At 36.9% G+C, this 13,391-nt stretch overlaps 1 protein-coding gene across 1 annotated transcript; it reads right to left on the reverse strand.

Moving 5' to 3' along the window:
- Positions 1 to 9,020: 9,020 nt before the first annotated feature.
- On the reverse strand, positions 9,021 to 12,495 carry LOC126827976 (atrial natriuretic peptide receptor 2-like). Its single transcript, XM_050557558.1, has 4 exons — positions 12,133 to 12,495; positions 10,966 to 11,080; positions 10,236 to 10,334; positions 9,021 to 9,142 (listed from the first exon to the last, which is right to left on the reverse strand). The coding sequence occupies exons 1-4, from the start codon at positions 12,493 to 12,495 to the stop codon at positions 9,021 to 9,023; spliced, it is 699 nt and encodes a 232-aa protein (XP_050413515.1).
- Between the last annotated feature and the right edge of the window lie 896 nt (positions 12,496 to 13,391).

The raw sequence follows: 13,391 nt of genomic DNA on the forward strand, positions 1-13,391 counted from the left end.
AAAGAACGGATGGGTTGTGTTCTGACCTGTATAGACGATGATGCTGTATTTATATATACCAAAATGTGTGTGTTTATGTGGCGGGAGGATAAGTGTTGACTAAGGGTGGGGTGGATCGCATTAAGAATGTGAACCTACTATAAACTCAAACAATGCCTTACAGGTATTGCGAGCTTCATAGTCGTGGTGGCAACACACAATAGGCATAGAATCAGTGGAAAGAAGCCCACATAACCGATACAGTGACGCAACACGGACCCAAGGGGCCCCAATCAGGGCCGGCGGAATCAATTCAATATTATGGTGGGGGGGGGCTACCGTCCTAAGACTTCAGGCGAGGGTCCAGGGGCCGCCTAGGCGCTTTCTAAGCGATTTCTGACTTGTAAAATTACTCAGCAATGAAGTTTTATGTTTTTTTGTAACCCTTTTCCCATGAAAGCACTACAGTCGATGATGATTTCCTGTGATGTTGAACTGGACAAATATATACATAATATTACCAAGGTTGTGGACACTCTAGATGTCACAGTTCCTATCCGATTTTGATGAAACTTCTTGGATTCTGACACCCGATTGTGCGAAAATTCACATTTTTAGCTTGTGGGCACCCTAGAGGTCATATTTTTTATTGATTGTAAAAAACGTCCAAATATATCACAGCTACACCATTACAACTGTGTACAAATTTAAAGTTCAAATGGCCGCTCCCCTTTACGCAAATAATGTAAAAGTATGTAATACCAAGGTTGTAACAATTTTACAATTTTGAGTTATGTCAAATGCCTTTTACGCAAAATGTGAAATATGGATGAAGTTTGTGGACCTCCCAGAGGCGACAATTTTTGTCCGATTCATGAGATAAAAATGAAACTATGTGTTGAGGATCAAAAGTTCTTGGATGAGTTTCACTTTGGTATGCATGAGACCTTCCATTGTAGAGCTTTAGCCCCTGCAATAAAATGCTAGAAAAACTCTATCCCGTCGTGTTTTAATTAGTCATTCCGTCATAGATACAACGGAAATGAGATGGAATAAAATATTCCACTGCTCAGAAAAGTTAACTAATCGCGACCCTCGCATATAGGGGCTCTTAACCCAGGGAACAGTATAGAGCATAGTAGGATTTTTCTTCTGAAAGTCTACGTTTGTAAGACTACGTTAAAATCAGGTCTCTTCCAGTTACGTCACTGTATCTAACTGAATACCTGGAAAAAACCTGGAAAAAAGGGTACATGCGGCCAAATTATTGGGAAAGCCCCCCCCCCCCACATACACACACATGCTAGTCTCCGCCCCTAACTCCGCCACCGGGTCTGCCAATGTCCAGGGCCTTGAAATTACGATGGAGGGATCAGAGGTCCTCGGTCCGCTGAGATTTTTTGGGTGTGTGTGTGTGTGTTGGGGGGGGGCTGATGTAGTGCGCCCTGTGGCCTGGGCCCCACTGTGCCCCGTTGTTCACCTCACCCGACAGTAGTAAGTCGTTTCCTTTCAAAAATGTGAAGACTAAGGTCACCTGTTTTGAAGTAAAACCGCGAAACCGTGTTGAAAACAATAATCTTGATTTATCTAATAATCTTCTGGTACGTGTGTATTTTCCGTTTAATGAAAACATCAAAACAGAATAGAATTTCTTTAGCTTTAGATAAATGTTTTTCATCAGATCCATCTAGACATATTAAAACAAGATTTTAGATTAACGACATAAAATGACATCTTTAATATAACTGCCAATAATTCATAAGATGAACCAAGTCCATTAGTCAAATCACCATGGGAGAGTCAAAGTTCGTTAGATGGGACAATCATGGATCATTATTAAATTTACAGAAATATATTATTCGAATTATGTTTGGATAATAAAATCTGAATACAATTAAAAAGGCGGTTAATGTCCATGAATGAGACCATTAAAATTTGTGCACATTCTATGTACGAATAATTAATTGTCATAGCGCGCTATAAGTTTCAAACCTACTAAACACACGCTGTCATCGGAGCCCTGTAAACGATCTACAGGTCAAAGTATTTGACAGAAGTGGTTTCCAACTCTTGATGTAATTGTCCGCCTGATGGTAAAGAATAACTATTTTTGAAATTCGAATCAATGGTGGTTATTGTCCTTTTTCCTGAAGGTTTGTAAATGATCAACAGAGATTTTCTTCTGATTTGCTGGGATTGTCGTCTGGTAAAAAGGAGGAACCATACATTCAGTCATTGCTCCTGCCACCAAAACTTTCCAAATCTCAGAGTTTTTAAAATGGAGTTATTGTCTATTCGGCTGAATAACATCCTTTGACGTCCTTGCTGTCTATCCTACGAATTAAGGCTTTGAAAATCTAGGAATTAAAACTTTAAAAATCTAACACATATCAGGTTTTACTGATTCCAGAGAATATCCATACTCCTCGAAGTGTTTCGTTTGATTAGAGCTAATCCCACCACTCACTGCTGTAAACAAAGCAAATTCTTGTTCTAAATTATGACTGGTCAATAGTCCGATTAACAACCAATAGCTTACTGTGTAACAATACCGAACAGAGCTCCAAATTGGACCAAATATGTTTACATAACGTTGCGTCATGACTCAAGATTTTATTATGCCCAATTAACCAGTGTATATCAGAATATTGCAGAAAAACTAATTGTGTGACAAACAAGGCTATCAACTGTCAACACGAATTTTACTCTGTAGATATAATGTAAACACTATTGTTTTGAGACGAACAACACTTTCACCGTTTTTAATACCTTAAATCACTGTCCAAAGTTTTAAGGAAGACCTCTGATTAAACGAAGGGCTGTCATGTTGCTGTGCTTTTGGATAGATTTGATTGAACGGGAAGAACAGACACACTCCCTCAAAAGCGCAAGTATCAGAAGCTAATCCAGCAATGGCCAGAGAGGGATTTTTCGGGCCATTGCTTCAGGAATATGGAGAATGTCTAATTCACAATAACACCCCGCTAAAGTCAAAGAAGGCAGTTTTTATCGGCTAACGTTCTTCTAAGTAGGCCCGTCTCTAGCTTTTCGATAACTAACAGAGTCTCTTCATAGCATAAACTATATCGTGGTGCGTGAAGTTGATGCCAAAACAATGGCGATATCTACAGCAATTTGTATGCGGAGATAACAAGGTTCTTCTAGGATCTAAGGGAAAAAAACGGCGAAAAGTTGGACTTACAGGACGGATTGGAAACAATACTTAATAATTCTCCGAATGTTCGTAATAGATCCGAATCTTTATTAATAGTGTATACCGAAAAGTGTGTACCAACTTCTCTTACTCATAACGATGCCAAATGAAAATCTCCAACATCAAGAATTATAACCTACAGCAATTTGATTCACACAGATTCAGAAATAAAGCCAATATCAACACTGCGAGCATTACTATCAGGCCATCAACATGGTTTCAACATTGTCTTAGTTTGAAATCGCTAATGCAGTTAATGACAATTTACTGTATTTGATCAGCTGTACGAAATTTTAGCCCACTTTCCATTACACTAATGAATAGCTTGTTGCTTTTACGAAGACTTTTTTGCTTTTGAACAAGGACATTGGGGCACGTGGTGGCATGAACTTAAACGATGAGGAAAACCCGGAAGAAACATTTAGCCACAGGATACCACAACTACTGTATATTAACCACATAATAATTCCTTTGGTATTTATATAAAAGGTTTTTGCTTATTATATGAACATTGGAACACTCATATTTAGCATGTAGTAAACAGACAAGTCAACAATTTAAAATACGGGGGAAACATTTATCTTTGATTTAGCTAATACTAAAACTTCTATGGAAATTATAAATACACACATCAAAACTACCACGTATCTCTGGCCAATATAGAAGATAAAGATAGGTTGCCAGGCAACGAAACATACGCCCACAGCAGCTAAGTCGTCCGAGCAGTCACCAAGAGTTAGCGCATATTTTTTCTATTGTCGGTAATGAAACATTTATAATACACTAAAATCTGATTAAAAGTAACAACTCATTAAGTAATTATCCGAAAATCATTAGAAATTGTTTGGCTTTTAGTTCCGCCCCATGCTAACGTTTAGTATACGAAACATTTAATATCATGGATTTAGCTGTTCAATATACTTGTTCGTCTCATGACCTTAAACTATGTTTATCAATCTAAAGTCAATCGGATGATAACTTTGGTCTCTAGAGCATCCACAAGTGATCAAGGGCTATAACTCTGGAAGTAATTAACATCTTCTTCGTCTCATGACCTTAAACACCGTGTATAAATATAAAGTCAATCGGATATTAACTTTAGCCTCTAGAGCGTCCACAAGATTTTTTTCAAAGTGATCAAGGGCCATAACTCTGGCAGTAATTATCGGGAATTGTTGAAAATCAATAGGCTTCTTCGTCTCATGACCTTAAATACTGTGTATAAATCTAAAGTCAATCGGATATTAACTTTAGTCTCTAAAACGTCCACAAGATATTTCAAAGTGATCAATTGCCATAACTCTGGCAGTAATTATCGGATATCTTTGAAAATCAATAGACTTCTTCGTCTCATGACCTTAAACACTGTGTATAAATATAAAGTCAATCGGATATGAACTGTAGCCTCTAGAGCATCCACAAGGTTTTTTAAAGAGATCAAGCGTCATAACTCTGGCAGTAATTATCGGAAATCGCTGCAAATCAATAGGCTTCTTCGTCTCACGACCTTAAACACTGTGTATAAATTTAAAGTCAATCAGATGTTAACTTTAGCCTCTAGAGTGGACGGAAGGGGGCGACAACAATATACGATAAAAATTAACGTTGATGCTAAATTCGTACTAGAATCGATAGGAAAAGTGGCAGCTAATGACTGATATCCTCTTATGTTATTAATAATAATCTCCATATAAAAATTCTACCACACACATTATAAAAAAAGGATCAGTGACCGCTGCAGTCCCAGGATCTGGAACCGATAGAACAGTCTCCCGAAAAAGGTTTATGAAAGACGGACGCACGAAACCATTTACACAAAATGATTTGAAGGATACAATGCGGGTCAAATGGACGGAACAAAGCTAGGACGAAATAAGAAACTCGATTTTTTTGTGGAAAAGGTGCTACGAGCAGGACGGATGGCATTTTCATCATTCGTTTATGTAAACTGGCGTGCGTGTGATGTAACGGAGTTCGATTGACTTCTCAGTTCGGTAAAACTCGATTTGACATTTTTTTTTTAAAACCTGAATTATGGTAACACTATCTGTGAGATGAACTTAGAATTTGGTTTGAACTTGTCAAACGCCCATATTATATGACATGTCAAATTTTAATGTTATAGGTACATTAATGTTGGGTTCGTTGTTTTTCTGAGCCACCGATATAGTCTTCATCGCAATGTGTTTAGTTGTGATACTATGAATGGGTTTTATATTACCCTACTGTTCGGCACCAAGGGGGGTACTGAAGACTAGCACACGTCTTGGATTGTGTTATGAGCAGAATTTAGTACCAGCAGCGGAGCTAAGCTCTACTCTAATTTCGATTTCCAAATAAAAGTGGATCTTTAACGTTTATCTAATGAAATACACGATGACAGACACTTGTCCTTGCCAGACCTTCCACGCTACACCACTGAATAGGGGAAACATGACTAGAAAATACAGAGAATTTTTGCGACTAGCACTGTTATTAAAATCAGGACCTACTTGTTACTGAATCAGCGTGGCTTAACGTAATTGTGTAGGCGGATGTTTATCATAAATACTTAACACAAGCTCTTATTTTATTTTATCGCTTATATTATAAAATCACTACTACCAAAATAAAATAATAAATTTCCATCTTGAATAAAATCAAATTCTGCATTCAGCAAAAGGGTGGGGTGGGGGTCGAGGATTCGTAATGGTCGTTCATTCAAAACTCTATTCCATCATTGCTAAAAATACAACCAATTCTATGAACGTTTAGAAAGCATACATGTGCAGAAATCGCGTGCAGGATACATATATCAACAAAACAGATTCAAAAACGAATATTAGTAAGATATCTTGGTAGCATATTTTTTTATGACCGAGAAACATCAAAGATATAAGAAAATTAAATTAATGTGGATATCTTAAACGTCGACGTCTGTCAAACAAGACACACTTCTAATGCTTATCAAATCCTCTGAGGTCGCTTTTGATACAGTAACTGGTATTTGAAGTGCGTTCGGATGGGTTGTATCACTTATAATACTTATAAAATCCTCTGAGGCCACAATGTTGGATTGGTTTGTATCACTTATAATGCTTATCAAATCCTCTGAGGCCACTGTTGATACCGTATCTAGTACTTGAAGTGCATTCAATTGGTTTGTATCATTTGTATCCACCCTTTTCTTTTTCTTTTTTCTTGGTTGCCATTTGCATACCATACTATCGTTCGCTTCCGCCATGTCTAATCGACCATTCAACCAAAATGTTTCCATAATACCTTTACCCTGAAGAAAAACAAACATGGGGGTATCTCCAAATTTTAGATAAAGGACAATGGTGATTTTAACAAGTTTACATTTTTTTATTTTTTGTTTTTGAGAGGGTGATTAGTTTTGATACGTTTTGATTATGCTTTCGCCATTTAAAAATGCACCTTATGATAGTTATAGAGCTGAATTTGACATTTGACATTTTACCTAGAATATGACAAAAACACTCCTACGGCATCGCATTCTATGTAAAAAAAATACTATAAAAAGTTGGGTCTCGTTTTGTTCCCATTTGATGGATACCTCCGCGCACTGAGCCTCCAGTATAAATAAGGTTAACTTCCTATGAAAATTAAGATTTACAATTTTGGATACTAATTTAAGAATTTTTTTAGTCGCGAGGTTCGTGTAGGGGTCATTCCATGTCAAGTGACCCGGTGCTTGTAAAGTGCCCCCCTCAGAATATTATTAAAAAGATATATGTTCTAATACATACAAATTTATGTAACCTCCAAAGTTATATGGTTCGAGTATTATTATTGACTGAGAAAATGGCCTTTTGAATAGAGGTAACCTTTTGCAAGTTTTGAAACTACTATTCTATGATTCGATTTTGGTGTACTGATTTTATATCTTCCAGTTTGACAAAATTACTGAAATTATGGGAGTTGTAAGAAAATATTATATAGATTAAGAATTCATTATTGAATTTGAAGAAAAAGTACCGTGAACTGTCTATGGAGTGCCTTAAGTCCCAAAAATTGATACTTGTGCAAAAATAAATAAAAAAAATCAATATTTCGATACAGTGTAGAGATTTTACTACACTATGTCAGAAGTTGTTACTTATCTCATGTATAAGGTATTATTTTAGCAAAGTTTATTAAAAGTCAAAGCTTTGCCCTTTTCTTGCAAAATCAGCTTTAAAAATCAACTCACAGGAAAATAGCTAACTAATTATAGAAGCGTTCCACGAAAAAAATATGAAACTTTGGGAAATTGATGCATGTACATGTAAACGTGTCTATCAATGATGAAAGGGCCATGTTTGTTAATTTACCCCCTCATTTTCATTAAATTTGAAAAATAAATGATTTTTTTTTTCATTTTTTGCCGATTTGAATAGGTTGATTATAATACTTCTAATTGCCTGATCAGAATGAAACAAAATCATCTAAGAACATTTTGTGAGTACTTAACAATTATGCATCAGTATTAGACAGGGACGTAACCATTAATTTTTGATCCAATATCATATACATGGTTAGCGTTCAAAAAGAGTGATTTTGCTATTTTTCTGTGCGAGTCGATTTTGTCAAAGCTAATTTTAAAAGAAGCCGACAAAAATATGGCTTTTAATAATTTTTGTTCAAACAATACCCATTGATACATTATACATGTGATATGTAACAACTTCTGATATAGTGTAGTAAAATTTCTACACTGTATCGAAATATTGGGAGTTGCTTTGCACAAGAATCAATTTTTGGCATTTAAGACACCCCATACACAGTTGACGGTACTTGATGGTACTGTAAAATTTGGTGCTAAATTCTTAATCTGGCACTTATAAGACACTCCATACACAGTTGACAGTACTTGTTCTGTAAAATTTGATGGTAAAGTCTTAATCTATATAACATTATCTTACAAACCCCAAAATTTTAGGAATATAGACTGACTAGAAGGAATAAAATCAGAACACAAAAATCGAGTCATAGAATAGTAGTTTCAAAACTTGTGAAAGGGTACCCCGACACAAGGGGGGTTGGATGGCTGAATGGTTAGCGTGCGCGCGCTGTATCATAAAGTCTGTCATTGAGTCGACTGGCGTGGTTTCGAATCCCCGGTTGTACGTGGCAAGGAGTAGGGTCGCCTGTCCACCCTCGTGGGTTTTCTCCGGGTCCTCCGGTTTCCTCCCACTGCTAAAGACCCCTACGCGCAAGCGAATTATTGAAATAAAATTAAAACATATGTTAGTCCCGAAATGACCTAGTTTGTGTCGAGTGGACGTTAAACCCCATTTCTCTCTCTCTCTCTCACCCCGACACAAATGGTCAGTAAAAATTATTGCTAGATTCATATAACTTTGCAGTTTTACATGAGTCTGTATGTACTATAACATATTTTTTTCATCATTTTCTGAGGGGGTCACCGTACAAATTTCTGCGAATTTGTTCCACTTGACATGGAATAACCCGTGGGTGATTGTCTCAACTTGTGCGACGACAGTCTGAAAGAAGGCAGTCACCCAAGCTTAATATTAATAAGCCTACAGTAAATAAAAAGAAAATCTAGGAAATCTAGGAAATAATGAATTCCTATGTCATATGTAAATGAAACGAGATGGGGTTTAACGTCCCACGGTTCTGCGTCAACAGGGCTAATGCTTTGAGGAAAATTTTGTACTGACAGTACGTCAAATCCCACTTGTGATTGAGTGCAGAATTATAGTTCATTAGATATTGTAGCTGTTTAATGAAGGACATTCAATTAGCACAAAGTAACGCTAAACAACAAAAGGTTAGACATTAATTAGGAGTTTAAAAAAGAGAACACAAAGAAAGAAATGCATTAATGAATATGACAGGAAATTAAACACACCTTTATATCGAGTTCTCCTCTGGTTGATATAAAATAACGACCAGTTAATACCAGTTTATCTCTGGTAGCTTTACTAATATGGATCTTTAATGCTAAAATATGTGAAAAAAAAACAAGAAAATGGGATTGGTATCCCCGCTGTATGGTATAAAATCTTACTGAATACAATAATTATGGGTCATGTTTTTCGAAATCGGTCTTCATCCTTTCTTGGCACCAAAGTCGGTGCTGTAAGGAGAGATTGGTGGGGAAAAGTCAAGTGTCACCGTATCTTGTATCCTGATTTTTCAAATATCTGATATTAAATTGATTTGTGGGCGTATCTCACGCAGACATAATGATAATGAACCAATTTAGTACAATGTAAAATTATGCTTTCCCGACGATGTGTTTTTTCTGTCCACACAGTTGAAGGCTACAAGAAGATGACCTCATTTACCGTCGCACCTATTTAAACGTTATTTTTAGACTTGAATATGATTCAACTTGTTTTTGAACCAGAAGCTGGATACCTGCACTTGGTAATCTTCTTCTTTAAAAAAAAAGCCCAAGGGTCTTCCAAATCAAGATCTACACAAAATTTGCCATGTTGGCTCTGTGGACAATAATTACGTATCGATTGGCCACGATTTTCGGTTTGACGTCACCATTCAAGGCCGTTTCTGGTTCAATCGGTACTTTCCGAACATTATTTGCAGTGAATAAAGGGTTAATATAGGTGGCTCAATAATTCTCAGCTCTATTTCATCCCTTTCAGTGATCTAGTGGCACCAAGGAACGCTTGGGGCAATATACATAAGATCACGTTGACCGGTTCAAAGGAAACGAAATTATTGTTTAATTGGAATGTACAAACTATTACATGGGGTCGTGGCGAACAATTCTGATACTTTTATTTTAAAAAAATGCTATGTTTTCATGTAAAGCAAATAAATCTCTGATCTATACACTTCTTGCCACATTGTCGTTCGGTTTCCCCTCTCACGCTCACGGTGACTTTGTTCTTCAAGGGGTTGCGATCAGATGATGGTTTCTGGAATGGGGTCGTAACCAACAAAAGGTTGGGAACTGTTAGGATGTTTTATTATTCCCCATTTGCGATGCATTGCAATGATTTAATGTAACCGTGGCACTGACATGCTCAGCAATCTAAACATGTTACCGTTTGGATAGAAGTTGTCCTACCTTGACTTGTAGATTCCATTCTAGAAGCTGTATTTACAGTATCACCAAATAAACAATATCTAGGCATCTTTATACCTACAACACCAGCTACACATGGTCCTAATAAACGCACAAATAGATCAAAATATTTATAGAATTATTTGTTAAATGGAAAATAAAATTGCAAAATCAATAGATCCTTTTCAATATTTCTTCGAGGAATTTTGCTAAGATTTTTGATTCACGTGCCGAAAATTTCGAATTTTATCCCGAATTAAAAATCTTGTACATATTAGTCTTTGGTAAGGGTAGAGTTTTAATTGTCTGACTGGTCCAATATTTTACGTACTACAGGCGATGGTTATAAACAGTACCACAAGAGATTTCCTATAGGGCACCGGCCGCCGTGGTAAAGAAAAGTTTACATTATATTTTGTCTCCATTATGTGGTAAAACGACAAATAATAGCCCTTTCTATTTAAAGGGACTAAATCTCTTTGATTTCAGTCAAATAAAGTATTCGGTTTTTCTGGTGGTTCATCGTGCTGATATTAGTGTGGGATTAAATTAACCAGAAGTCAGTTTGTTTAGTAATTTTAGTTTCGTGTTAAACTAGGACTGTCGATTGTTAAGCACAAAATCAGTTTTATCTTAAAATTTGTTGAAGTCGTGGGCCAATAATTAAATCGACACTTAGTCAGTTTAATGAAGGCAGAGAATTAAGGTGTATTGCTTGAACAAAGACGTTTACCTGTGTGTATACCTATACGCATCTGAAGACAATCGTTTTCTATTGGTATTGGTACATTAACCTGTTTTACAGCTGTTAATAAATCTATTGACATGGTGGCTATTTCTTCAACATGCTACAAAATAAAATACTATTAACATAAAGTTCGGTACTTTAAAGAACTAGGGCCAGAAAAGGGCACAATGTAAGAGAGGGAGTGGGTTTTAGAGGATGATTAAGACGTTTATATAATATAATCACAAAGTATGTACCCATACAGGGGCGGATTGGGGCCGGGAACCGGCCCGGGCTCCCGTGTCGGAGCGGCCCCTTTTACTTGGGTCCGGGTGCTCTCCCCCGGGAAAATTTTGAAAAATGAACCCCAAATATGCGATTTGGTGGCATATCTGATTATAATCTCTGTCAAATTCAGCCAGCAGACCAGCTATCACCAAATTTTGCTGAGACCTTTTGATGTACGAACCATTGGCAGACGTTTCTGGCGTATCCCCACAAACAAGGTGCAGGATTGGTGACTTAATAATTAGTAAATTTGCGGGCGACAGTGTCGGGTGAATCCAATGAAATTTTCGGATGAAATTCGGAATCCCCATTTCAAGATTCCGAATTCAGGCCCATACCCAGCAACACCTTCCCAGAAAGTGTTTTATACCAGCCCATTCCAGACTCTAGTGATGGTGTGGCGGCCCGTTAAAGCCACCGGCCACATACAACATGGTCATCATCGCTCCATGGCCGGTCCAATACCCCTGCCCCCCCCCCCCCATATAATGTTCAGCGTAAAAAAAGGTTTTTTTTAGACGAATTGGACAAAATTATTTTTTTCATTTTTTGTCCGACCGGCCCTTCGGGTGATCGCCCGATCGCCCGATGTCCAAATCCGCCCCTGTACCCATAGATCTAAAACACCTATCAATTCAGATAATCGAAACCGTCCTCACTGAGACGTCCGTGATACAATAAAAGTGCCCAGAATATTTTGTGTATATAACCGACTACTTTTCTAATCTAGAAAATACTGGGATGTGTAATTTTACGTGGGAGGAATGCAATGTAAAATGGTACCCCTTTGAAATGGAAACATAAACCAGTAAAAATATAAATGGAAGATAGTTATAAACACCAGTAAATTGACCAGAGCAAAAGATCTGCGAATATGAAATTTACCTTGTCACCGTTTCTTTCAGGAAGACCACTAGCTACCATATAAGCATCTCCAATTGTTTCTACTTTATATACATCATAAGTATCAATTCTACCATCAAACGTTGAATATAGCGTATTTAACAATTCCACTATTTGCATGGGTGTACTGGCCGCCGAAATAGACGTAAATCCTACGATATCTGAAAAATATATAGTCACTTCTTCGAATGTTTCTGCACTAACAGTTTTGTTACCCTTAAGTTGTTCGGCAACTGTTCTGGGTAGCATTTGGTATAAAAGATTATCTGTTAATTTCTTTTCATCATTTAGTTCTGATGTTTTGGTTTCCAAGAATGAAGCATATCGATATATCCAATCCCCCATTCTCTTTACACGTCGAGAAACCACGACGGCTACCCCACACATAATAAGACACACTACACAATGTACGATAATTCTTCTGGAATAATTTCCAATTTGGTCATTTAATTGAGAAACGACTGTTTCCCCTAAGAGAATTCTGCTTGCTAAAAGATCATCCCTCCATTTAATATGTGCTTTGTAGTAATTATTTAGGTCATTTTTTGTCCAATCACCAAAGGAAATATTGATGAACTCATATCTGATACGTTTGGCCCGTAAAACACCAAAGGTAGATAAATTGAAAGAAAAACCCAAATACTCTTCTAATAATGTAAACATCAAACGGAGTTCTTCACAAGTTGCAATTCTTTCATGTAGCCACAGAGTAGAACTACTGTTGTTTTCGATGTTTACAATTTCAAAGATTGTACACACTAACAAATTGGACAACTTTTCTTCTATTTTGATAAAGAGATAGAATGTTGCTATCCAAGATGCTAGGTGGTTTCGTTCACCATTAGCTCCACATGTTATCAACCTACTTACTATTTTCAAAACTTTTTCTGATATTTTTTCAACATCCAAAAGAGTAGACGTAGCATTTTGAAAAATAAGTTCGTAAATTACTTGACAGTTTTGGATATTGCTGGTTTCATTGAAGATAATAACGCACTGGTTGTTCGAATTCGAAATGACGGTGTCGGTTCTGGTATCACAGTTTCCGGTATCGTTGATAAAAGTGCACATATTGTAAGTCCTTGCCAACCTGTTGTCTCTGACCGTGAGCAGCTCATCCAGATAACCCAATCCATACATCATGTTCTTTAAACATTTACAATCACCAGATGTTTTGCCAACAGATATACCATCTGTGGCAATATCCACAATCAAAATGATGATCATGATGGCAGACGACA

This window comes from Patella vulgata, chromosome 7 (assembly GCF_932274485.2).
Source record: "Patella vulgata chromosome 7, xgPatVulg1.2, whole genome shotgun sequence".
Taxonomy (NCBI): Eukaryota; Metazoa; Mollusca; class Gastropoda; family Patellidae; genus Patella; species Patella vulgata.

What these genes read in the sequence shown, in the direction of transcription:
- LOC126827976 (XM_050557558.1), bottom strand. Translation starts at nt 12,495, where the DNA reads ATGGGGGATTGGATATATCGATATGCTTCATTCTTGGAAACCAAAACA. An exon ending in CTGAAAGAAACGGTGACAAG is followed by an intron (nt 11,081 to 12,132) that starts GTAAATTTCATA and finishes TTTATTTTGTAG; the next exon opens with CATGTTGAAGAAATAGCCAC. An exon ending in GCGTATAGGTATACACACAG is followed by an intron (nt 10,335 to 10,965) that starts GTAAACGTCTTT and finishes TGCGTTTATTAG; the next exon opens with GACCATGTGTAGCTGGTGTT.